Source organism: Podarcis pityusensis (genome assembly GCF_964106645.2).
Source record: "Podarcis pityusensis genome assembly, chromosome: 1".
NCBI lineage: Eukaryota > Metazoa > Chordata > Lepidosauria > Squamata > Lacertidae > Podarcis > Podarcis pityusensis.
This window is the reverse complement of record NC_138028.1, coordinates 77,813,608-77,840,534: the sequence shown is the minus strand read 5'-3', so window position 1 is coordinate 77,840,534 and position 26,927 is coordinate 77,813,608. Positions and strand designations below refer to the sequence as shown.

The following is a 26,927-nucleotide window of genomic DNA, read 5'->3' as shown; positions in this document are numbered from 1 at the left end:
TGTCCCCATGCTAAAGCCTACAGATGAATGGGGGGCATGGAGTGCAGTGCTATTCTTGTCCACTCAAAAGCGTCCGCTGAGTTCAATGGTACTTACTCAAAGGTAAGTGCACATAGGATTGCAGCTGTAATCCATTAGGGATATTGAGTATGTAGGGGCTTATATTGGATTTTTGATGGCTCAATTATTAAAGTTAATACCCTGTACAAATGATAACCAAGAAGTTAATCATGAATCATTTCAATTTTTAAAATTGAAACTTAAAAAATATATATTATGTTCTATAATAAGAGATGTCAGGGTGCAGGAGAAGGACTGTTGCACATTTGATAGTAGTATAGGAGAAAGAAATCCCCTCTTCTAAACAACTACTGAAAGTGCAAGACCCAAATGTAAAACTCTTGTTCAAATAAGAAAAAATAAGCACAGTACTGCAAAGCAGCTTTTCTATGCAAATTGATTTTTCAAAAAAGAAATGATCGATGAATAACTACTACACAATTTCTTTCACTTTGTAACTCGAGTACTTACATGCTTGTGTACATTCTCTGGCCATTCTGCTGATTCTGTAGGCGAGTTTTTGCCAGGTCAATAGGAAATACACAGGTGACCCCAATTAGCCCAGCTATCCCTCCATTGATCAGCTTGGCAGGTAAACTGTGAGGAAAAGTGATAGAGAGGCACAAGAAGACATCAAAAGGCAAAATAACTATAGCAGCCATATGTTCAATCAAGATACATGAGCAATAATAATAATAAATAATAATAATACATTTTATTTATACCCCGCCCTCCCTGGCCAGAGCAGGGCTCAGGGCGGCTAACACCAGTAAAATTACAATAAAAACATAATGGGGGGGGGGGACCAATTTAAAATACAGGTTAAAATATAATTTAAAATGCAGCCTCATTTTAAAAGTAGCCCATAGATCAAAACCATAAGGGGAGGGAAGCATAAGGGTCAGACTGAGTCCAAACCAAAGGCCAGGTGGAACAGCTCTGTTTTGCAGGCCCTGCGGAAATATGTCAAGTGCTGCAGGGCCCTAGTCTCTTGTGACAGAGCGTTCCACCAAGTTGGGGCCAGTACTGAAAAGGCCCTGGCCCTAGTTGAGACCAATCTAACCACCTTGCGACTTGGGACCTCGAAAGTGTTGTCATTTGTGGACCTCCGCGGGGCATACCAGGAGAAGCGGTCCCGTAGGTACTAGCACCTCAGAAAAATCTCATTGCGTCTTAGGGACCAACAGGTTTGTTGTGGTGTAAACTTCCATGGATTAGAGTCCCATTCATCAGATGGGTTAGTTGTGGAGACTCCTGTTCATGAAAGTTATGGTACTTAAGGAATCACAAGACTCTTAGCTGGTTTTTCCGCACCAGACTAGAGTTCCTCATTTGGAATGTGTCTATTCAGGTACAAGATCAATGGGTGCTGCTGTCAAGCAAGCATGCGTACCATTGCCATAGAAAAATCTACATAATCTCATGGTCATGGGACATCAGAAATTTTTTTCATGGAAAGCCTCAGATTCACATAATTCTTTTATGATTGCAACAGCAGGAAAAAAGAAAAAGAAATAGTAGTGGTAGTGGCAGTAGTAATGACTCACTAGTTCAAAAAAGCAGTATTGTGGAACTTACTTGCATTTGTTGATTTCAGAATAAAGAAGCCTAAGAGCAGGAAACCCACCTCTCAAACGAAGTTAAGTTTAAAAGAACCCCCCCCCCCCAAAAAAAACTTTATATCTTTGTGCCCAGTCATATATTATGGCCTATAATGCCTGGCACTGAGCCTATATCAGAATGTTTATCAGAAACAGGGGGAGTGAGAAGTGAGTTCCACTTTGGTCAGCTGACAAAAGAACTCTGAGGGCTTTCGAATAGGCCAGGAATGGGACAGCTGGTCATGCAGAGGATGGTCTCAACAAGAGAGACATAATAGCCTTAAAAAAAAAAAAAAAAAAGTTATCCAGAGCTGATTATTCCGAGTTTGTATTTCATGATTTATAAACAGTGAAAATCATTGAGCCTTCCCTTCCTCTAAATCTGAAACTATAGTAAATTAACACTGGGCCACCTTGGAAATTCAGCAGATTATGAAAAACATCCCAGAGTAAAGTTTATAATGACAATCCCATTGTATTCTGCAGCACAATTCTGCAAGTTGACAAAGAATCTCTTACAGAAAACAAGTGTAAACCAGTATTCTTACTCTCCAACCCACACTCCCTGGTGCGTGTTATGCAGCCTAAATATTATCAGTTGAGTACAGCCAGGCAGCTGGACTAATATAAATCCAGACACGTACCTACATACAAAATAAACCATGAAAACAAAGCCCACTATACTCTCAAAATCAGAAACACTAGAAAATCTGAAAGGGCCAGACTACAGAAGTTGCATAGAACACATGGATGAACAGAAAAGTCTTTGTCTGGCACCAAAAAGACCACAAAGAGCAGGAATCCCCAAACTCGGCCCTCCAGATGTTTTGGGACTACAACTCCCATCATCCCTAGCTAACAGGACCAGTGGTCAGGGATGATGGGAATTGTACTCCCAAAACATCTGGAGGGCCAAGTTTGGGGATGCCTGACAAAGAGGGTGCAAGGCTAGCTTTCATGGGAAGGCTATTGCATAAGTGAGTGCCACTATTGAAAAGACCACCCCCCATTGGTTATCTGCCTTACTTCATTGGGCAGGGCCACCTGAATCAAAGTCTTTGAAGAGGGTCTTAAAGTTCCACCACATGCATATGGCAAAGGACATTTTTTCAATCTGATCCCAAATGGTTTAGGCTCTATGGATTAAAATCAGACCTTTAAATTGGGCCTAGAACTGGACGGACACAGTTAATAGAGTTAAACTGCCCAGCACCAGCTATTAGTAATGTGCCCTATTCTGGAACAACTGTATTTGCAGACTTTTTTTATTGGGTGGTCTATATACAATGCATTGCAATAGTCTAAAATGGAAGGTTACCAGAACATGGGTAATTGTAGCCACACTATCTTTACCCAAACAAGGTTGCAGCTGGTGAATTAGCTGAAGATGATAACAGCGCTTTGAGGAACGTAGGTCTCTTAGCTTCAAATGAAAGTGCTGGATCAATAAGCACCCCCAGATTGCAAACTGTGGTCCTTTATGGGGGATGGAATCCCATGTAAAATAGGCTGAAAATAATCACCTGGGTGAATGAACCACTATCAGCATTCTTGTTTGAACTGAGTCTCGGTTTATTCACCCTCACCCAGCCCTTAATCACTCCCAAATACTGGTTCAGGGTTGTGACAACCTCAGCTAAGTCCAACAAAAGTGAGAGAGAAAGCTGGGTGCCATCTCCTTAGGGGGACAAATCAGATCAAATCTCAGGATAACCTCTCCCAGCAGCTTCATGTAGATGTTAAACAGCAAGGAAACCCTGTGGACTCACAAAGCACTAAGGGGTGAAGAGTATTATCCCAGCACTACTTTCCAGAAATGGCTATCAAAAAATGAGTAGAACCACTGCTGAGCAGTGCCTCTCAAACCTACCCTAGACAACCGATATCAAGAAGGACACCATTTGTGATGGCACCAAAAGCCTTTAAGGAGTCCAGGTCAGAGAATCAAAAGGGTTGCGCTTCCCTTGTCTTTTACTCAAAAAAAGTACCGTAATCCCACAGGGCAACCAAGGGAGTTTGTTGTCACACAGCTAGTAGTTCTCTGTGTCGTCCTATCCTGCATTTTTTTTTTTAAAAACCACACACATTAAAACCTGTTGTCTCAATTATAAGATGTGCCAGTAAGAGGATCTCTTTTCCCTGAAACCATTAAAATAACAAAATCCCCAACTCTTTGTCAGAAGACAACACTCATTGTCTAGCTAAGGCTCTCTCTACAAAAGCTGCTCTTAGGTAACAATGAAATTGGAAAATCACTCGTGAAATAGACAATGGCTGGACGTAAGCAGAGCCAAAGAATCAGAAGGCATTTTCTCAAAGGGCAACAGCAAGTAGAAAAGCTGCTCAGATTCTCAGAGGGAGACTCGCTTTTCAGGAAAGGTCTAGCAGCACACCCGAAATGGTTGATGCGGAAGAGCCAGCCGTTAAGCAGAAGTATCAAAGTCGGGCCTTGACAACTCACCTGAGCATTACGTGCCATTTGCTGTGATATGCACTGTGTCTGTTAAACAGCTGTGTTGCCTGTTAAACAGACACTGCAAGAACACTTGCTTGATTCCGTTCTAAAGTCACAGATTGCTGCGACAGTACAAAACAACAAATTAGCTGCATAATTACAGTGTATGCCAGGGGCTGGCAACCTTTTCATCCTAGTGGGCCAGATCATCATCATGTCCCATCCCCCAGTGGGTAGAGTACCCCACCTAACAAAGTTGAACCATGGGGTTGGGGGGGAGTAGTCTGCTTCCCCAGCATGCTTCTCCAAAGGGAACAAGCATCCAGCAGGACTAAACCCATCAGCTAACATCACCCAGTGAGTGACAGGCAGCTGTGGTTTGCGGGGAATGACCTCACATGCCAACGTGGAGTGCCTGTCAGGCCAAGGTTGACCAGTGAGCCAGAGGTTCCCCACCTCTGGTTTATGCCCTAACATCTTGTAGTTCATTGCCTGCTGGTCAACTGTAAACCCACAAAATATAAAATACTTTGGTTTATTAAGACAACAATGGTGACATAAATAATAGAGATATGCTGAGGACCAAGTTTTTAGTTTGATATATGGTACCTTAAACGACTCAGGACCACAATACCTCAAGGACCGCCTCTTTCCATATGAACCTACCCAGACCTTGAGATCATATTCTGAGGCCCTCCTTCGTGTGCCTCCTCCTTGAGAGGTCCAGAGGGTAGCAACACGAGAAAAGGCCTTCTCTGCAGTGGCTCCCTGTCTGTGGAATGCCCTCCCCAAGGAAGTTCGCATAGTGCCTTCATTATACATCTTTAGGCGTCAGGCAAAAACATTCCTTTTTAACTAGGCCTTTGGTTGATCTGATTTACATCCTATGCCCTTTTAAAATGTGTTTTTTTGGGGAGGGCTATTGTGTTTTTATTATGTATTTTGTGGTTTTATATCTTGATTTTATTCTGTGAACTGCTCTTATACCCCCTGGTATAGGGTTGTATATAAATTCAATTATTATTATTAGTAGTAGTAGTACCCAGAATTTTGTGTGTTGGCTACCAAAGAGGAGATAACTTATTGCTTGTATAGCATATTAGGAATTGTTAACTTGTTCCTGGATCCAAATTTGTTGCTGGAGGGTCAGGTAGCCTCAGCTGAAAGGAAAACCTTTTACCAGCTATGGCTGTTACATTCTCTATGACCATTATTGGACAGGGATGGTCTGGCCACAGAAGATTCAGGCATTGGTAACCTCTAGACTTGATTACTGCAATGTGCAGTACATGGGGCTACCCTTGGGCCTGGTCTGGGGGCTCCAGCTGGTGCAAAATGCTTCAGTCAGACTATTGGTGGGGTAAGACTCTCCCTAGCACATAACACCTATTAAGCTTTTCTATAGCACTAATTTTAACCCCTAGAAAAACATGCCATTACTATCAGATATTATGCCTCTGTTTAATGTAATTTCTGCAACATCACCCATTGCTTTAACGCAAGGTTGGTAAATATTTACCCAATGGAAAGCTGTCATAGATCGCCTTCAAGTAATAGATAGGCAAGACTCACAAAGCTATTTCCCATGAAAACAGGCAATATATTTCTTAGTAACCCCACTTGACTTTTCACCTTCCATTTTCCTTATACTTCCCCCCACCCCGCAACGTTTGCAGCAAAAAAACCCAACAACAACTCTGCAACGTCATTTGCCTATCCTGCCTGTGCAAAAGGCAAAAAGAACTCAGAATTAAGAATAATTAAAATAAGATCACTGCACAGTCTTACTTTATAGCCTCAAACTTTGCAGCCTTAAATTGCATGCATACTATATTTGTAAGAAGCAGAATTCTGATGAGACATTTTGCTCCCTGATTTGATCTTCTCACAAAGAGTTGAAATTGCACAACTTTGCACAACATCAAAGTCCTTTTCCCTCCCTGCTGATAGTTGGGAGGGGACCTGAAGTGTTGGATAAAATCTGGCTGGAGGCTGCATATGGCCTGTTTTAAGTTTTAACTCCTCTAGACTTTCTATTTCCCAGATAAATATGTACACTCATTAAAAGATGTTTGCGTGCCCCAATTTTTTATTATTGGTATTTCAAAGGTGCATTCTTGTGCCTCTAAAATAAATAAATAATATTGCCAGTATCATACAAAACTTATTTATCTTACTTCTATTTTAAACGTCAGAATTATAGGGTTAGTTCCAGAGTGACTTAAGTTGAACATCGCTCCCACTGATTTCAATGGGAGTTAAATCAAGTTATGATTAACTTGTCCCATTAAATTAACATGGATCTAGTTCTAAGGACAAACAGGCTCATATACTAGTGGAAAGTAATTCCACTGTGCATTATGAGTGCGAGTTTGATTGTTTACTAATTTCCGCCGGCTGAATCCACTCACATTACATTGTATGCTGCCGCATGGAGTGTCCTGATAACTAGCTTTTTGTAGAGTGCAAGTGGCTGCCAAAAGGAAGGAAACAGAAAAGACCTGGTGCAGACAGAAACAACAACCCAACTCTTTGCATCCCAGTGCAAAAGTGCATCTATCCACCTCACTATTATAACTCAAAATCTAACAACTGGGCCTGTCTCCCAAACATGCAGGATGTCTAAAGCTTATGAATCACCTATGCAGATATGATTTCAAGCATGTGGGTCCTTGTATCAAAAGTATTCCTGTCCCATGGAATACAGGGCAGACTCTCAGATAAGGGGGCACAGCATTGCAGCCTGAATGTTTGAGTCTGCTCCATGTGCTGTTCCTCCTCTTCTGTTCCAACCACAAGACCATCAGGGTCAATAATGAAGAAAGGAGCAGAGGCAAAGGGGTAGAGAAAGAAGAGAGTACTTTGGGATGTGTTGTGGACCTTACGAATGAAGAAAAGCAAATGTGGAAGGACAAAAGGAACCAGAAGTAGAGACAACAGTTGAGAGAAGAAGGAAAGAAATGCTTTTACCTGATCTGTTTATCAGCCATTTAATACAGATTTGATCTTGTGGAAACTAGATTTGTTCTTCCAGAAGTCTTTCAAATTCTTTGGCGTTCAGTCACCTATTTCTGAGCAAATGGTTATCTAGAAAGAGACAGAAATAATACCAGGATTATAGTTTCTCATCATCGCTATAAGCTTTCTATAGTCAACAAGAGCACTTACAATCTCTGTCATCATCAGGAGAATCATGCAAAGTAGATTAGGCATCCTCGTTTTTAGAAAAGGACCAAAAAACAGAGAGGCATAATCTAAAAACCCAAAGAAGAGTATAAAATATTTTCTCTTCCACATCCAAATTTTAAAACAGTAAAGAGCAGTCTTCCAGGGTCTATGACCTACAAAGGAAGATGCCACGGTTCAAACATCCCAGGAAAACCACATGATCTGCCTAAGAATCTGGATTCCAGACTCTATTTTGAAGGAAAAGAATGAACGAATTCCTATGCCCCACAAATAACCCAGAGATGCATTTTAAATAAAAGCACACATTCTACTTATGTAAAAACACGCTGATTCCCAGACCGTCCGTGGGCTGGATTGAGAAAGCAATTGGGCCTTAGGTTGCCTACCCCTGCTTTACACCATTTTTACTTCTTGACACTCTGGCAAGTGGAAATTTGCAGTGATGTCTCTTCCCCCTCTACATGCTCTCATGAATGGACCATACCTCTCACATTCACACAAGTCCGCCCCTGGATTAGATTTCCTTTAAATCAGGTTAACTTTATTAAGTTGTCAGATTGTTGAAAAACTGGTCAAGTAGGCATGCCAACTTGTTGAACTAACCCCAATAATATTTTGAGTAAACCATTACACAGCATTGTTTTAACACTGCAGACACACTGCAAATCATGCCTCTTGATCCTTATATTACTTTGCAATCTATACCAGATCCATATGGAAGTTCCTTCCATTTGTACTGGTTGTTGGCTCAAGTCATGCAGAAACAGCCTTATCTTGATTCTCAAAATGTTTACCAAACCTACATGGAGAACATCATTTCATTTGTAAGTTATTCATATTCACGTTTAATCGTGTGTTTTTTAAGAGCAGTATATTTCCAAGCTATTTTCTGCTGCTAACTGAAGCAAGACTGTGAAATCACACCCACTCATCTCGCGGTACCCAGGCGAGGCGCCTGCCCAAAGGTGCTAAACTGCTGTGCTGCCAGAAGGGGATCAGAAGAGCAAGGGGGGGGGGACTTGCAGAGTTTTTAAAAAGAAGTAGTGCCTTCTGCATAAAACTCTTAATGAAGAGAAGTGTGGGGTAGAATGAAACAGTAAGTATGAAGAAAAAGGGGGGAAACCATGCAGGGTGGAGTTTTTTTTCTAATGAACCTCATACTAAACGCAACTGTGCAGAGTTACAAAAAGAAGCAACAATAAGCCCCACATGCAAAACAGAAAAATTGAAAAAAGTAAATGCTGTATCCTAAAGTGACTGGGCATATCCTAAAGTGACAGCCTTAGATTTAGGAACCGTCGAGACCCTATAACACCGGTCCTGAAAGATGTACACTGGGCTCCCAGTACGTTTCCAAGCACAATTCGAAGTATTGGTGCTAACCTTTAAAGCCCTAAATGGCTTCGGCCCAGTATATCTGAAGGAGCGTCTCCACCCTCATCGTTCTGCTTGGACACTGAGGTCCAGCTCTGAGGGCCTTGTGGCAGTTCTCTCACTGTGAAATGTGAAGTTACAGGGGAAAAGGCAGAGGGCCTTCTCCATAGTGGCACCCGCCCTGTGGAATGCCCTCCCATCAGATGTCAAGGAAATAAACAACTATCTGACTTTTAGAAGACATCTGAAGGCAGCCCTGCTTAGGGAAGTTTTTAATGTTTGATGTTTTATTCTGTTGGGAGCCACCCAGAGTGTCTGGGGAAACCCAGCAGCAGGATGGGTGGGGTATAAATAATAAATTCTTCTTCTTCTTCTTCTTCTTCTTCTTCTTCTTCTTCTTCTTCTTCTTCTTCTTCTTATTACCTGCTTAAAACTCACTCAGGATTTTCAGGCACACTGGTGTATTAATTTGATCCACAAACTTGTGGTGCATTTTGTATTTGGTTTCATAAACATTACTGTTGTTTTATACTGTTTGCCAGTACTGTATGATATATCATTGCTTTACTCATAGGGCAAGGGAAAATTAAAAATAACCCTGCAGTTTTAGATACTGAGCACCGCTCAATGCATGTTTTTTGCAACAATCTCTACACATATTTTCTCATCAAAAATTACATAACGCATTTCGGAAAAAGGAAGATATATTTGTTCTCTGCAGAGTTTGAAAATTTTGATCTATGCACACAATATGCAACAGTGATATTGTTCCAACTGAATTAGGTAAGTGCTAGTGCAAATTCACACACACATAATTGTGTGTACTCTATTTCTTCACTATTCAGATATGGCATGTACTGTATGTGTGAAACAGTTATTATAAATCAAGAAAATGCAGAGCTTTTGTTTCCCCCACCTCTGCCACCACACTGCAACACTTTTCAGCAGTGCTTCTTTTCTAGAAAAACAGGTGCAGGAACTCCCACTTCTCCCACTTTAAGGACGACTCAGTTTCCCCGGCTGGATAAAAAAACCCTGCTTTTCAGTACAGACAGTTCACACATTCATCAGTGTCCTAAAACAATGTCTTCAAGTGATGAGAGAAGTGACGCAATCTGTGGTAAATTAGCTCCTGAAACTTCAATCTGGTAGCATAAGGACAGCAGTACAGAACAGGTTAAGATGGAAGAATACAGATTTGAAAACATTCTGCTGAATAGCTGAAGAGTTACTAAAGCAAATAAAGAAGACAATTGTCTCCATATACGTAGTTTTTATTACTGAAAAGACTCTGGAAGATATGTTTGGCAGTGGGCTAACATGTGCTAGGTTCTTCTAAGCAGAACCCTGCATGCTAGCCTGGATTCCTAATGCAAGTGATTGGGCGCTAGGGGAAGGTGGGGGGCTGTTAGCTGGATAGCCAACTAACTGCAATGCAATTGAGCTCTTAACCCACAAACTTGTCCATGCGTCAGAAGAAACAGTAGCATAAATGCACCCATTTCAAAACACCCCATTCACAGCATTACTGTGTTTCACCCAGATACAGAACAGCAATAGTAACCAGTGGTGACTGCTTCCCTTTTGGGACTGCTAGGGTGGAAGGCATGGGAAAAAACAACAGGAGTCAGAGCCAACTCATTCTAGTTTGTCCCTATCCTCTTCCTCCCTACAAAGGGCAACACTGAGACGGAGGAGGAGGAGGAAGAGGACAGTTAAAGCTACCCCCCCCAACCTGGTTTTAACTAAGACAACAGGCAAGCAGAGGCTGGCTGAGGGCAGATTGAGATTGGTGGGGCAGTGTCTCATTTGCCCTAATGGACTAGCCTCCTTTGATAGTGGGGGCTCATCCAGACTTGTCCCTGCCCTGCTGCTTTCCCCCTAGGGAAACTCATTATTTACCACTGAATCGGACCAAATGTTAATCGGATTTTCTCTGAACTGACATTTGCCTGATTTATCACTGAAGAGATGGCTTTCCTGGGGAAAGTGGCAGAGCGAGGGGGAAAACGCTTGGACCTGTGCTTTCTAGACATAGGACAAGTCTGGATGAGCCCTGATTTATGTATTGCCTCTAGGTAAAACGTGTTCTTTTATGGCCCAGGAGAAATAACAGTTGATGCTGTAAACATTCCAGCCCACTGGAGAAGTGGGAAAGCATGAATTAAAAACTAGCCGTTTCCAAGTCTGAAGCTGAACTGCATTCACCCTTTCTTAAGTGTTTTGCTTGCCTGACATCAGCTAGGAACCAGCTTCTGTCTATCAATTCACCATATCTCATTTGCTCTCAAAGACATTCCACTTCAAATGACTGACATGCCCCGAAGGTAGAGAAGTTGTCAGTTGTTGGCATGGCAAACAGGTCAGCTACCATCCTCCCCACCAGAGGCTCTTCATTATCAGCAACTTTGGAATAAGTTGTACAGATACATTTGTATTTTGTAAGGGAATTATACACATCAGTTCCAGAAGAGAGTTTGATTCTTGTTTACATTTATAAGTGTGTCAAGTAACTGCAGAGAATCAAATATATTCCAAAAAAGAAGAAGAAGAAGATGTAATTTTGACAGACCAAGAAGATCAGCTTTCATTTAAATAATGAAAAATAAACAGGCTTAGGTGTTTGGTCTGCATTATTTGTTTCAACTCTCTCATATCTCTGCAAATCACTGGTAGCATATTGACTGAGCCCTCCAGTCTAGTGGTGCTGTTGCAGAATGCCAGATCTGCCCATAAGAAAACCATGCTCATCAATGACTTGATTGTGGATGAATGGGCAGATCCAGCAGGCATTACAGAGACTTGGGCAAAAAAACTGAGTGGGCCATATCTTACCTAGCTATGCCCACCTGGGTTTTCAGTACTGCACCAGGCTAGACTGGGGCGGTCAAGGCAGGGGTGTTGCTATTGTCCATAAGAGTGCCATCTCCCTGACCAGGAAATCTTTTGACCTTGAGACAGGCTTAGAGGGTATGCAGCTGGTGTTGGGCCAGAGAGGCAGATTGCGGATGCTGCTGGTCTACTGACCACCCTGTTCAGCATTTCTAGGGTATTGCTGGAGGATCCTAGGATAATAGGGTATTTATACTCTCTGTACCACCACTGGCAGCCCTACTGGTGAAGAAATCATTGCAATTATATTATTAAGAGATGCCAGAAGTTCTGAAAAGAGGAAAAGTTTATTCTATCTTTCATCATTTCTCAATAACGATAAAGCACCAATTTTGAAGTACCTACTTCCCCCACCCATACACAAAAAAGAGCCCACTATCTGGAAGCACTCTTCAAGGTTAGCTGCAAGGTGGAAATTCAGAGGGAATGTGGAATGACGCATTATTTAGGAAGGCTTAACTTAATACGAACTGATGGCATGTGTATTTTTCTTTCGCCTTCCCCCCTCTGCTTTTCTTTCTTTGTTACACTGGTTGTTAAAAATAATTAAAAGACTTATCTTAACCAGGTGCCGAGAAAAGAATCAAAGGCGGTACTTCAAGCAAAGAGGAGCCTCAAAAATTATGTCATGGAGATCTTGGCTGAAAATCTACCTCTTTGAAGGAAAGGACCAAAGGATAATCTACTCCAGCATTCTGTTCCCACAGCAGCTTGTGGTAGCCCACCAGCAGGACATGAGTGCAATAGCACAACAACAGTGCTAATTGATGGGTGTCTGTGTGCTTTCTTCTCTCTGCTGTTGAACAGATGCCACTCTGCTAAGTAAAGAACTGTGCACAGCTCCAAAGTTCACACATGGTTGCATCAGTAGAAACTGAGCCAAGGACAGAAATCATTAGCTATTTTGTACTTGTTCCTTGGGGACTAACACAGCAACAATTTTAGGAATAAAAAACTTACTATAGGAAGCAGACAAATCCACTTCTTGAACTATCCTATATACAACAAATATTATGAGTGTGGACCGTGCTGCTCTAAGACTTTTCTGATGTTATCGGTAAGATTTCCTTGGCAAGCCAACAAAACAAATACTGTTCAGGACAGAAACGCCTGACCTATCACAACAAAGGACACTGCTTAAGGTTGGCTATCTTTTATTAAACTTGCTAGTTTTCTGAAGGCACTCCAAGGTTTTGAAACCAAATTCTTTTGATCTGTTCTGTTTAACATTACATTTACGAACATGTCTGATATTACACACACACACTGTCTTTCATCCACTCTACAAGGTAAACTGTTTCATTGAAAGGGAGATGGCATGGGAGAGTCCAGCTGACAGCAGCTTAATGCTAACACTTCCCATAGTAAAAGAAAAAAGAAAAAAGTTGCCCAATTAAGAAATATTAATTATACAATAGGACATTAATTTTCACCTGCAAGTGGTGAACAATTCAGTGAAAGTGGTGAACAAACTGCTATATTATTCATTTAACTAATGATCAATTTTATGTTTATCCCATTTTTTATTAGTTTAAAAAGAGTAGCAAGTTGTTTGAAACAGTTTCCAATGTTGTTTTCATTGTTGTGACCCACCCAGGGACGAACCTTTGATTAGAGTTTAGATGCTAAAGTTGATCAGAATCCACATGGGCATGTGGATGTTGTTTTAGGTTTTCAAATTATTATTATTATTATTATTATTATTATTATTATTATTATTATACCTCACTCAATTTACCGCTCCTTCCTCTATGGTTTCCTTTTTGTCTATTGCTTGCAAGCCCCGTGGGGTAAGAGGCCTGTCAAACCTGTTCTTTTAAAACACAATGTACACAAATTAATTATACCAGCTTTTTGGAGGGGGGGTATGAGAAAGATCTTGTGATTTAAATGTGTGGGCAACATCTGTTGAATAGATCACTGGATTTCTTATCTTTCATGTGCTATTCTCTTACTGTAGGATCAGAGAAAGTCAAACAGCCATGTTTTCTACATTATTTCCAGTTACCTATCTCCCTCCACTCCCACCCCCAGCAGGGTTCTGGCTGATACTAAACATATGGGAAATTGTATCAGAGGACTTGTAGGTTATTCCAAGATTCACTTCCCTATTTCTAGGGATAGGTTAGACTCAAGCATTAAAAAAAACCAACAACTGATGCTGATTAACTTCAACAGAATTGTCCCTCCCCACCCCCAAAAAAAGTCAGTTTCCAACCCTACCAATTTTCAAATCCTATATACTGATTTTAGGATTGTGTTCTTGAAAATGCACCAGCGTATATGCATTCAGTAAACATTCAGTTGCTTAGCCTATCACTGCAGCTCTGTGACAGAACAAGTCCCACCTGCTGAACTGCTCCCTGCAACAGTGGGCTTGTCCACACTTACCTTTAGTCCAGGGGTCAGCAAGGTTTATCTTGCCTGGGCCGGATCAGTCCCGCAGAGATCCCTCTGTGGGCTGGATCATGCGCACCCGCAATTTTCAGAGTCTGCGCACACATGGTTTTTGGCGCCGCAGAAACGAGTCCCCGCACTGCTCAGTGCCAGTTTAGTGCAGTGGGCAAGCGGGTGGCTTGGGGGCGGGTCAAACAACCTCCACAGGCTGCTTCCGGTCCATGGGCCTTAGGTTGCTGACCCCTGCTTTAGCCCCACACTTTCCAGGCACAGCTCCATGCTTTAAAGCTCCGTATCTGAGCTCTCTCTCTCTCTCTCTCTCTCTCTCTCTCTCTCTCTCTCATTTCCGTTCCAGAGCTTTTCCCATGAAAACTCACTCTTTAAAGCTGAAACACAACAAACCGCAATTTGAATTTTCCATGGATTGCTTTTTGCTCTGATTCAGCAGTAAGGAGTAGGGGAAACCTCTGGAGCAAAAGGAAGAAAGAAAGAAAGAGCACTCAGACACAGAGTTTTAAAGCACAGACCATGCCTGGAAAGCATGGAGGAAAGGTTAAGTGTGGATAAGCACGCAGCTGAGACACAATAGTCCTCTCTGAGCCAGTAAGCTCCCTACCTGAGTTTTAAGCACAAACCCTTCATTTCTGAGAGGCTGGTAATATCCCAGCAAAGGCCTCTCCATCCATGATCAGAGCTATATTTACCTAGAAGCGTTCTATTTATGGGCCATGACCCCACTAAATTTTCCAATCATTGTTGAAGCTCCAGCAGTACAAAATCCCCCCCCCCCAGCAAATACATTCTTGCATCACAACAAATGGATGCCTTTGCATTTTGTGCCACTCCAACATTGCAGTGGTAAAAATCTCTTGTAAATATAAAGCCTACAAGTTCCATGATCACTGCAGATCGTGACAGCAGTCACAAAATTAAAAGACGCCTGCTTCTTGGGAGAAAAGTATTGACAAACCTAGACAGCATCTTAAAAAGCAGAGACATCACCTTGCTGACAAAGGTCTGTATAGTTAAAGCTTTGGTTTTCCCAGTAGTGATGTATGGAAGTGAGAGCTGGACCATAAAGAAGGCTGATTGCCGAAGAATTGATGCTTTTGAATTATGGTGCTGAAGGAGACTTTTGAGAGTCCCATGGACTGCAAGAAGATCAAACCTCTCCATTCTGAAGGAAATCAGCCCTGAGTGCTCACTGGAAGGACAGATCCTGAAGCTGAGGCTCCAATACTTTGGCCACCTCATGAGAAGAGAAGACTCCCTGGAAAAGACCCTGATGTTGGGAAAGATGGAGGGCACAAGAAGAAGGGGACGACAGAGGACAAGATGGTTGGACAGTGTTCTCAAAGCTACCAACATGAGTTTGACCAAACTGCGGGAGGCAGTGGAAGACAGGAGTGCCTGGCGTGCTCTGGTCCATGGGGTCACGAAGAGTCGGACACGACTAAACAACAACAACAATAAGAAGTTCAAACTCCTTTCCATTAATTCCAACAGCCATTCAGGTGAATTACGCTTTAACCACTAAAGAACACACCGGTGGTCATTCTGTTCAGCAAACGCAACTGCAGATATCTTCTGGGGCACAGTACAGATTTGGCCTTGTTTCAGTGCCTTCTCTTGAGCCAGGGAGACACCACCATACCTGCATACAGCTGCCGCAACAATATCCTAGCAGGATCCCTTCATGCCCTTAGCTGTTCCCTAATGGCTGTCCAAAAGGAAATACAGTTCAGTAACTCAAGAATCCACAGCTTCAATCACACACTCACATTCTTGCCTGCACTCTCTTTCTCACCCTTTTCCTACCTCTCAGTTTTACGTGTACCAAAATTGAATTTCTCTTTCTTCAAACACTCCAGAGTCCACATATCAGGGCGAATGCACCAGGAACCTTATTGCCATGCTGAAAAGGCAGCAATTAACTTTTGCTCCCGCTTTATTACAGAAAGGAAGTACTTTATCAAAAGAAGCACAGTCCACTTTGTTACACAATGCATTTGGAAATGCTCTGTGTCCTAATAGCGAGGCTCAAAAGAAAAAGAAACCAACAAAAGCAACATAGCAACTCATCGTCCAAGGTCTCCCCTCTGCATTCTGGCCCTAACCGCCATGTTGGTAACTTACAGATCTACAATGAAGCTGCAGAACCCCAGCCACAGATCCCATCTCTCTGCTGGAGTGTTCTAATACACACCACCCTTGGCTGTTCTATCAAGAGACTCCAGAACAGGATGTCCAGCATGATCTGATGGACAGCTTACTTTGAAGTAAAATTCACTCTCTCAGCCAACTGAGGAATTAGCTTCTCTTGGCATCAGAGGCTGAATGCAACCCCTTGCTGTGCCGTTCTTGGGCAGACATTTCATACAAAATCATGCCAAATGGAGGAAAGTAGTCTTCCCACATCTAGAACGCAACTGCCACCTAGGGAATTTATATTTACTTACCTACCACCACCACGGATCATGAAATGCAGCAACAAATATACACAGAGAGGCAGACACCAATAGGAAACAGATCTAAATCCAAGTCAAGCCTCTATACTGCCACCCCTCATGCAGACACTTACTGAAGGGGAAAGGAACCAAATGTTCAGATGGAAGAGTGCTGCACCTCAAGCACCAAGAAGCAGAGTCTGGATTGCAGCTATCAATATGAAAAGTTAGTTACTAATCCACTGCCTGTGCCAGACCAGTCTATGATATATAAATCAGGGAAAGAAAAAGTGCACAGCCTCCACCCCCACTGCCCCCTTCAAGTACAGAAACACAATCTGGAAATGAACAGGGGAAAAGACAAGCCCAAGAAGCAACATACACTGCAAAAAGATCGTGACCAGCAATATGCAATGACTTGCATGGAACATTCTTAATTGGAAGCCTAATTCTTCTGTGATAAATGTGCCAGGTCAAGGCAGCTTCAGTGCTGTGCCCAGGATTTACAAAGGTGAGATGGGAGTGTTTTGCCAAAACCTACAAAAGATCTATCCAGGTCTCAGTAGATGCTGAGTTTGCCCCACTTCCACTATGGTCAAGCAGATACATTGAGACTCTGGGTCACATCTCTCTCTCTCTAGAGCATTGTATAAATGCCTTTTTTTTTTTTTTTTTTTTTTTGCAATGTTGAACAGCAGACACTGGCCTGCATTTTGTCTTCCCACTTCCCCCAGCAGGTGAGGCATCATTTTGAGATCACGTGACATCAGCTGCCTGGTGCGGAGTGAGAGCCTCTTTGAACTTGTGCTGTCAGAACCAATCAGCTGGTTGATGCTAGGAGTGCATCTTTCAAGTAGCTGCTTCAAAAGGAGCACAGTGCCTGGAAATGGGAGACACCAGTCCAAAAGATCACTAGGGATGCTGAGTTACAGCCCTCTAACCCTGTATGGTGTTGAAACATTCTGACAAAAGTAAAGAACACCTTACCTAAAGATCCAGCAGTGTCTTCCTAGTTCAGAGCTGCCAATCAATCAAATGGCCTGGGAGTCTTATCTCCAGTATGGTCCATCGCACGCCTTCACTGACCACACAAATTACTGAATCACCTTCAGGGCAAGGAAGCAGTGGAGCAAATGACCTTAGAAGGGCCAAAGTGACTGACTCAGCATTAGCCTCTTCCACAATTCCCTTTAAATAGCAGCACAGGTGTCAAGGAGTGTGAAGATGAATGCACTGGAGCACAAAGGTGTAAAGTTAGCAGTTTGCTTGTACTTGCAGTTAAAGAAAGAATTTTGGGCTGGGGAAGGAGAACTGTGATGCAGGTGAAGGCAAGAGCAGGAGGACAGCACAGCGTGATTAGATGTGAGATGTCATTTTAAAAGTTCTCCCTGGGCATCTGCTAGGTGGGTGGCCCACCAACTCATCTGAATCTTGCACCCCTGCCGTACACCTTTATAAACCAAATGAACAGGCTAACTATGTGCTCGTAATTGTGCATAGTTTGGCAATGACAGAGGAGAGAAAGGGCACAGAAAGTCAGATCCAGGGTTCTATGCAGAGTATTAAAGCTGTCAAACTTCTCTTCTCAACAGACAATACCTTCACATTTCCCATAATTTTTGTTAGGATTGCAATAACAAGAAACAATTTGGGGGTTTTGCAGGCAAATGCACACACAATCGCATAAACATTTGTGCAGTGCATTGGATCAATGAAGCCCTGGACACAGGCAGGAAGGGTTCATGAAGCATGAATGTTTTCAGGCCCTCCAATATATGGGAGAGGGGGAGAAGATAAGGTATCAGCTTTAGGCCAATTGACAGAAGCAGTTGTCATCATATGGTGAGTGCAACATAATGTGTAAATTGGCCACCACAGCTCAAACACTAAGAGCAGAACTTCCATATTTATGTAAAATCACGTCAAACATGATACTCGTCAAAGGAGTCTGTTCATCTACTCAGAAATGAGTCTTCAAGTTTTAAGTAACCAAGAGTGAGTATCAAGAGAATTGCATGTACATGTGATTCAAATTATTCATTAGAACTCCACAAAGACTGCACTTCTCAATGGAAGAGATATAAAATGCCATTACATGGAAGCTTCACCCAACAGCCTCAGAGTTCATCTAATCCAACACCATGTGGATGCAGGAAATCCACTGCTATTGCACCCCTGACACAGGTTTTTAATAACAAAAATTCCTTCCAGTAGCACCTTAGAGACCAACTAAGTTTGTTCTTGGTATGAGCTTTCGTGTGCATGTTATCTGAAGAAGTGTGCATGCACACGAAAGCTCATACCAAGAACAAACTTAGTTGGTCTCTAAGGTGCTACTGGAAGGAATTTTTCTATTTTGTTTCGACTACAGCAGACCAACACGGCTACCTACCTGTAACAGGTTTTTAAGCGGAGGCTAGAAGAATCCCCCACCATCCAAGGCAGTCTGCCCACTTTCAAACAGCTCATATGTTCAGGAAGTTCTTCCTAATGCAGAGGTGAGCCTGTGGTCTTCTCAATGGTGTTGAGACTATAACTTCCATCATCCCAGACCACTGGCCATGCTGATTGGGATGGGCAGAAGTTGTGAGTCCAAAAACATCTGGAGGGCCACAGCTTCCCCACCCGCAATCTATGAACTATAATGTGTTCAGGGTTCCCCTCATCCTGGGCATGCTGTCTATAGAGCGTGGAATTCAACCAATTGTCAAGTGGGGAATGTGCATGGGGAACTGGGTCTACTCATGCCATGAAACTTTCCCCCTCCACCTCCCGCCATGTGCCCCCTAACCCTGTTCTGGGTTTCCCTCTCCCAACCCTTCAGAGCAGATTTAGGGTGAGGGGGAGGGAGGAAAGTCCCACTGTGTGAGTAGACCCCATTCCACACATGCAATTAAGTTGAACCCTGTCCATAGGACTTTTTACCCTCATTGGAACCATGAATGGAAAATGAAACAATACTCTCAAAAATCCTAGTCCTGCTGCTGTTTGTTCTTTGTATAAGCCTTACCAAATCTCCTCAAAACAACTAACCATATGAATCTGTTTCTCAGACTGCCTAGCAACCAGTATCTTCATTGGCTGCATGCCTTCTCTTGCACACGTGGGGGTTTCTAAAATATTTTGTTTGCAGTCCTGTTAAACAACAGAGCAGAACAAGTCTCATAAAATGAATGGCTCTCTGCTCAGACATTTTTCAGTTCCAAATCACCAGTCGGTCTATCCAACTATCATCAAAAGGTTTCCTTTTGGGCACTACAACAAATAAAATATTTAAGATGACTGCGTTCCTTAAATCTTGTCTTTTAAAGAAATCAGGGCTCTGCTGGTGTTTCAAGAGACGAGAAAAACAATTAACCACATTCAGAAAATACTGAAAACCCTGGCAATTTGGGGAAATAAAGGACTGCAGAAAGCAAACTGGTGTACTTAATCTTTACTGTAGCCTTGAGGTGTATATTTTGAGGACCCTTCCTATTTTTCCAATAATTAAGCTCTTTTAAGCTATTTTTTTAATGCTGCAGTTTAAATTATTGTACAGTGGTACCTCGGGTTAAGAACTTAATTCGTTCTGGAGGTCTGTTCTTAACCTGAAACTGTTCTTAACCTGAGGTTTCACTTTAGCTAATGGGGCGTCCTGCTGCTGCTACGCCGCGATTTCTGTTCTCATCCTGAAGCAAAGTTCTTAACCCGAGGTACTATTTCTGGGATAGAGGAGTCTGTAACCTGAATCGTCTGTAACCTGAAGCGTCTGTAACCTGAGGTACCACTGTAATCCACTCTGGGACCTCAGATGAAGGGTGGATTGTTGTTATTAAATAGTGCAAGGGGACAAAGCTAAGAGACAGAGACTCTAAACAACAGGTTTGTTCTGGATATCCACCAGCATGGCCATTACAAGACCAGGCTACATTCTGTAGTCAGGAACAATCAGTTTGCATTTACCCAATTCATTTTTAGAATTAATTTAGAGGAGGGAGGCAGGGTAGTGCCTAGAAGAGTCTTCACAAACCTGTACCTTCCAAACATTTTGGACTACAATTCCCGTCAGCCCCAGCCAGCATGTGGAGAGAGTTGTAGTCCAAACCATCTAAAAAAAGGTAAAGGTACCCCTGCCCATACGGGCCAGTCTTGCCAGACTCTAGAGTTGTGCGCTCATCTCACTCTATAGGCTGGGAGCCAGCGCTGTCCGCAGACACTTCCAGGTCACGTGGCCAACATGACAAGCTGCATCTGGTGAGCCAGCGCAGCACACGGAACGCCGTTTACCTTCCCGCTGGTAAGCGGTCCCTATTTATCTACTTGCACCCGGGGGTGCTTTCGAACTGCTAGGTTGGCAGGCGCTGGGACCGAGCAACGGGAGCGCACCCCGCCGCGGGGATTCAAACCGCCGACTTTTCGAACAGTAAGTCCTAGGCGCTGAGGCTTTAACCCACAGTGGCTCTAATTAGCCAACACCGGCAAATGCAGACGTTTGTGGCAGCCCTAATCAGGAGGAGGAAGATATGGGAGCCTAGCAACAGGTAAGTCTGGCCTATATTCCTGTCTGCCTCTCCAGTGCTGCATAGGAGCCTACTCCCTGGCATGGCAGATTAAGAGACTAAACTACACTCCAAGGTAGATAGGGGGTTGTGACATTTCAGATTTGGGGAGGTGGATTTAGGAGGGCACAATTCAATGCACAGCAAGGTTCAAAGGCCCACTTTTGGATGTTTTCAACAAGCTTTTTCCCAGGTCTCTGCTTGGAGGTTCATTCCATGTTGTTTTTAAACCTATACCTCTGTAGCTCTTGTGCTGTTTAAAAATTATTTTAGCTGTTTTTAAGGACATGTCGGCAAATTGCAATGGGACATATGTGTGGAGGGTGACTCACAAAATAATAATAAGAAGAAACATTTTTAAAGCATTGTATTTCATGTGCTTTTAGGAATTACTTGTAGTCTGAAATACAGAGGGATAGGCAGTTTGCCCCTCTAGATGGCATGTATCTAGTATTAATTTAAAGTCTTGTAATTTGGGCCTTCAGTAATGACACAGCCCCTTTCTCCTTTTTTTTTTTTTTTTTTTGGCCACCTTCATTCTAAGGAGAAGGCAGGCTGGCAAATGAAGGGTGTAATGGATTTAGGGGTTGCTCGTGCGTAAGTTGCCGCCACTCCTGGTGAGGTTACCTGGTTAAACCCTTTCTGACTGAACAGCCTCCAGCATCGTGACTGTCTCAGTCGCTGGCAGAATCCGTCAGTGGGCATTTCTTAAACTTCTTCCAGCACAAAAGTTCCTTGACGCCTAGTCTCCGCCTAGACTCCCTGCGCGGAAGCCTTCTGCGCAGGGAGGGTGTGGGCAGCGGAGGACCCGTACTCTCTCCGCTGGTCTCTGGCGAGGAGTCTTGGAGCCTCCTCTCCAATTCCCCCATCTGCCCCCCTTCTCTACTGGTGTTACGCTGATTTCCTTCCCCAGCGGACGGACTGCCTCTCTCCCTACTGGGACCCTCTCCGCCATCCCTCTGGAGCCTTCCCTCCGCCTCTAGCTCCGATGGCAGTTCCCTGACAAAGGGCCTACAGGCTTTAAATGGCTGAGTAACGCAGGATCTCAGGTGGGGGAAAGGCTTCAGGTGGCCATGAAGGGTTAGAAAGCATCCAAAAGAATGCCTTTGAACCTTGATGAGAATCAAATCTCCTCTCTCCCTGGAACCTGAAATGGCACCCCAGTGTGTAGCCCCCTGTTGACAGGCACAGCTGCCTACTCCCTTGTATGAAGCACACGTCAAGATATGAAGGCTGACATAGAAAACGAATGAACACATCCTAATCCCATTTTTAAAAAGAAATATCAAAATATTTTGATATCTTCCTGCAGCCACGAACCTTTGAACGTCTAAAAATAGGCACACCGGATCTATAACAATGAAAGAGCTCTCTGGCACCCTGGTTTTCCCCCTTTTATTTTTAGTCTCAGTATGCAGGGTCTTTTTTAATCTTGACATTTGCTTATATAATTTGATTATTAACCTTAAACTTAGACAGTATTTCTTAAGTAGGAGAGGGGATTGAAATGTAATGGTTTGCATGTTGCCAACACACACACAAAAACACAGCCCTACCATTTTTTCTTGCAAATAACCTTCTAAACTTTGCCACCTCTTAGCATGTTTCAACCTCCTTCACCTTGGGAACCATATATCCATATGAAATTATTATTAGTAGTAGTAGTAGCAGCAGCAGCAGCAACAGTAGTAGTAGTAGTAATGAAGTATAAACAGGTAAAACACCTTAGGAGCTAAAAATCATACTGCTGTTGACCACAGGCAGGTCATGGATAGTCCCCCATACAGAATGATGCAACTTCTGTGCAAACAGTGGCTGGTTTCGCTTCTTTCTCCCCCACATACTAGCAACAACTAATTCAATATATCTCTAGCTCTTATTACCTGTTAAAGCTGTAACATGGCCTCTGTTTGCTCCATGTTGTTCATATGGGATGGCACTTTCTTTTTAGTTCAATTTGCATAGGTTTGACACAACTAAAGGAAAATGGATGCCTTCTGTTTTGGTCCTCTAAGAACACAACGCAAGGACAAAGGGAGGTCGTTTTTATTTAAAAACAACAACAACCCACTAATATACAAAGATGACTTCTGCTGCTCGCTCTTGGTTAATGTTTGTAAGAGGAATCTGTAACCACGAGGGCAGAGTGCTCAGACAGGTGAAAAACTCAGCACAAAACATGTAGTTTGCACTGCAAAACCCTGTCATGGTATTGGGGCAAAGGTACAGCTTTAACATGAAATAAATGCCAGCAATCTATTTAATTCATTGTTGCCGATACCTGGAAAGGCGGGGGGGAGCATCCACTGAAGCTGCTCCCAGTTACATCAGGGAGTGTGTCACTGGTCTTCTCCAGAGGAAATGAGACAGGGAGGGCACCATGGAGTGAAGTGGCCAGAAGACTTAAATTACTAGTAATAGGTAGAATTTTGCTTCCCCTTCCACAAATCTCTCCGTGTTCAAGGGAGCAGATGGAAGAGCTGCCAGAATTCAGGCAACGAATGGGAAACACACACAAGAGCCCATTTTGAAGGCAGGCAGTCTCCAAGCAACAGGTAGCAGCTGTGCAGCAATAGCCTCTCTGCTTAGAGACCCACGGGTGTTGCCATGTGCGCACAGAGCTTCCTTGTGGGTAACAAGAGCTCTCTAAGTACATCAGAATGCACACAGAGAGTAGATGAAATCAGGCCAGAAGTTCATACTGTAGACAGAGGAACAACTTGGTAAATAATATTCACGCTCATGGGTGAAAGGAAATATATCATGTATACTGCTTCCTGAACCACTCTTTGTGCCTACTAGGGAAAAGCAGACATTCAGCTTGGCATATCCTTCAAGCTGCAGAGACTGTAAACTGAAGCACACACACACACACACAAACATTAACATAGTGAAGCTTTTGCTGGATTGCAACCATTTCTGACAGCAGATGGGGGAGCCCACAATCAAATGCTTTCTTGTATTATTATTATTATTATTATTATTATTATTATTATTATTATTCCTGCCTGCACAAAACTAGCATGACAGGACAAAGTTTGCCAGACCAGCCATCTTTCTAACAAACTACTAGTTTAGTATGGGCAAGAATTTTTTTATTTTTATTTTGTACGAGCAAGGAACATTCAAACATGCAGTCTCAAACAGCAGAGCCCAGCAAAAGCTACATTGTTGAAAAATGTTCCAAGTAACTGTAGCTCTAGCTGGATGAAAGAGGCTGAGTTTAAAAGCTTTGTCAGTCTGCAAATTTCTGACTCGCACAGCACTCTTCCAACTGAGCAGCATTGGAAAATAGTCAATTTTCTCAGCAAGAAGGAGAGCATAAAGCCGGTTACATATATAAATAATTTTTCGCTGTTTGAAAGAGGAGGGGAGGGAGGGAGAGCTAATCACACTATGTTTTTCACTTTCAATATGCAATAAAGGACACTGTATGGAAGGATCAATGGAATGTCTCAAGAACTCCATCAATTGCATTGGCCATTTGACTATAGCTTTCCACTTGGTTCAGTCCCTAAATGGAGTTGCTGGGCATTGAACCTGAGAGCTTCTGCAGGCAACACAGATATTCTACCAGCCTTTTCCTTTTAAACAGTGCCGGTCTTGCCCTTCAGCCTGCATGGCCAGCTGTAGAAGAGGCAGCTATGGGGAAGTGCTGTGTTGCTAGGATTACAAGCTGCACCTCTAGCACACAGTTATTAAAAGATATAGGAGCCACATCCTCTCATTTCCTGCGAACCCCCACCACCACCATTCAGCAAAGGAAAGCGGCCTACTTTAGGTAGTACCATGAGAGAGGGAGGATAGAGGGAGGAGGCACCTGAATTGTGCAAAAATAACTCTCTTTTTAAAAAAAGTGCTGTATTGCTCCTAGCAGGAGGGGTTACATTTGGACTCCACTTCAGGCAGCAAAATGTCTTAGAACAGCGCTGCTTTTAAAGGCATTGTGTTCATCATCAAGGGCCAAGGCAAAGCACTTGGACAGAAACGTGCATATTGGGGTTTTTTTAATAGACAAAGCACAGCCTTTCTGGGCACTGGGGGCCTTGTGAGCAGAGACAGCATAGCCGGTGTTTAATACATTCAAACAGCATTGAAAGATCATTAAAAGAAACCTCAAGAAGCCTTGAAGAGTTTGGGAAGGGGGAAGGAAGAGGATCAACATGTTCCAGTTCATCACTTTGTGGGAATATGGTGCAGCCATGGCAGCATCCCATAGGCATGAAAGGTCCCATTCATTCCCCATTAGTAACAAAATACAGTTCTGCCCAAAACTGGCTGCTTCATCTGAAAGAAAGAGAGAGTGCTTCAGGAGCACTGCCTAGGAGAAAAATCCTTCTTTCTGGCAGGGAGCCCTGGATTGCCTCACCAGCAAACAGTTTCCAGCAGCCTTAGGAGATAACTGTTTCTTGGGGACTGCATGTGCTCATCTGAGTCTCCCCTGGGGTGGGGGGTGCTTCGGAAAAGAAGCACAAGTTTAAACAAAGCAGAATGTTGCCTCTAGTCTTAGTTTGCATCACGTAAATGTGTGTTTGGGGATGCAGGGGAGAGAGAAGGAGAGAAGTTGCACCACCTCTAAGGTGAAATCCCAGCTGCCAGGAGAAAGCTGTCACCAAGACAGTAGGAGATGCTTGCTGAAAACAAAAGGGATTGAAGGACATCCTCCAAAGTCCCTGTATCAGCTCCTGCTAAGCTTTGGGTTTTTGCCAGTATGGAGATCGTAGGTTTAGCATCTGGAAGGCTAACTGACTCATGTGTCTGTCATTGGGCCCAACTATACTGACAGGGGTGTCCAAATTTTTTTCAAAGAGGGCCAGATTTGATGAAGTGAAGGGCCATGAGGGCCGACGAAAATTGTTGACCTTTATTGTGGTTGTGGAGCTTTTTTATGATTTTACCCCAAAGTTGTTGTGCTTTTTTGGGGGATTAAAGTTCTTGAGGGGTTTTTTTGGATTTTACCCCAGGAAATAAACTGCCACAGGGGCCGGATTAAACTGACCAGCGGACCAGATTAGACCCCCAAAACGGACTTTGGACATGCCTGGTAGACAGTAAAGCTGGTCCAGTAACACAGAGCTTCTCTCATTTTCAGGACTTTCGTTTCATTTTCTTCCTCACCGCCCTCCCTCCCCTGTCTCTTGAGGTGTTTTGTTGCCTCTTGTATTGTTATTTGGACAGGTATGCAGCAATTCCACTAAAAGCCCAGAGGGGAGAAAAGGCCAGTATCAGCTATTACTAAAGCCAGCACTTACCTATACAGTTTTCAATGACTCATATCCCTTTTAATCAGGCAGCAGGCAGGCAAGAAACCACCAAAAGCATCATCATAATCATCTCTCTCTCTCTCTACCGTGAGTCAGTTAATTTCAAGAAGACGCAATGAAATGCATTACGATGGGCCAGGTGCCAGGTACTATGCACTTATGTCCTTTGGGGGACATGTTGCTAGACTACAACTCCCATGAATGTTGGCTGTGGGGTCCATGGCTGATGGGCAGTTGAGAGTCTCAATAACACCTGGAGGGTCATGGGTTCCCCACTCCTAACACCACCTTTGGAAGCAAACTAAATATATATATATTAAATATTCTCCACCAACCCATGAGCTCTTCATTTAGAGCGAGAGAATAATTTGAGGGCCTCCAATGTTACACAAAGCAAACTGCAGCCAGCATGTTTTGCAGCAGGCACCCAATGCTCACCGTTTTCCCAATGCACATTTTTGGGTGCTGCCATTCAAGGCAGGACATAAATGCTTGAAATAAAGCAAACCTTAAGCGACACAGTCCAAATGGGAGCCTCTTTCTCTCATGCTCTTGAACTACTGCTGCTGCTGCTTCCTAACACACCCTCCTGGCAATAAGTATGGCACAGTGTGCCAAGAGCCGCTTGCCAGAGCCAAGAAAGGATCTTTCATTGCTTTTTGGCATGGCGGGTAGAAACCTAGAAATGCCCTATTCATATCTGCACA

The 26,927-nt window shown here is 43.2% G+C and overlaps 1 protein-coding gene across 3 annotated transcripts in view; it reads right to left on the bottom strand.

Annotated features, from left to right (window-relative positions):
* The window catches only part of SLC25A22 (solute carrier family 25 member 22), a gene marked incomplete at its 5' end in the record, with an annotated part of 69,867 nt that overhangs the window by 23,123 nt on the left and 19,817 nt on the right, over positions 1-26,927 (bottom strand). Inside the window, 2 exons of one of the 3 annotated variants that reach the window (XM_081011565.1) lie at positions 532-657; positions 7,087-7,203. In XM_081011565.1, coding sequence (XP_080867691.1) covers positions 532-657; positions 7,087-7,106 — 146 coding nt within the window. Of the gene's footprint in view, positions 1-531; positions 723-4,122; positions 4,224-7,086; positions 7,204-26,927 lie in introns of those variants that run through there. The other 2 variants (XM_081011566.1, XM_081011564.1) reach the window with 2 other exon arrangements.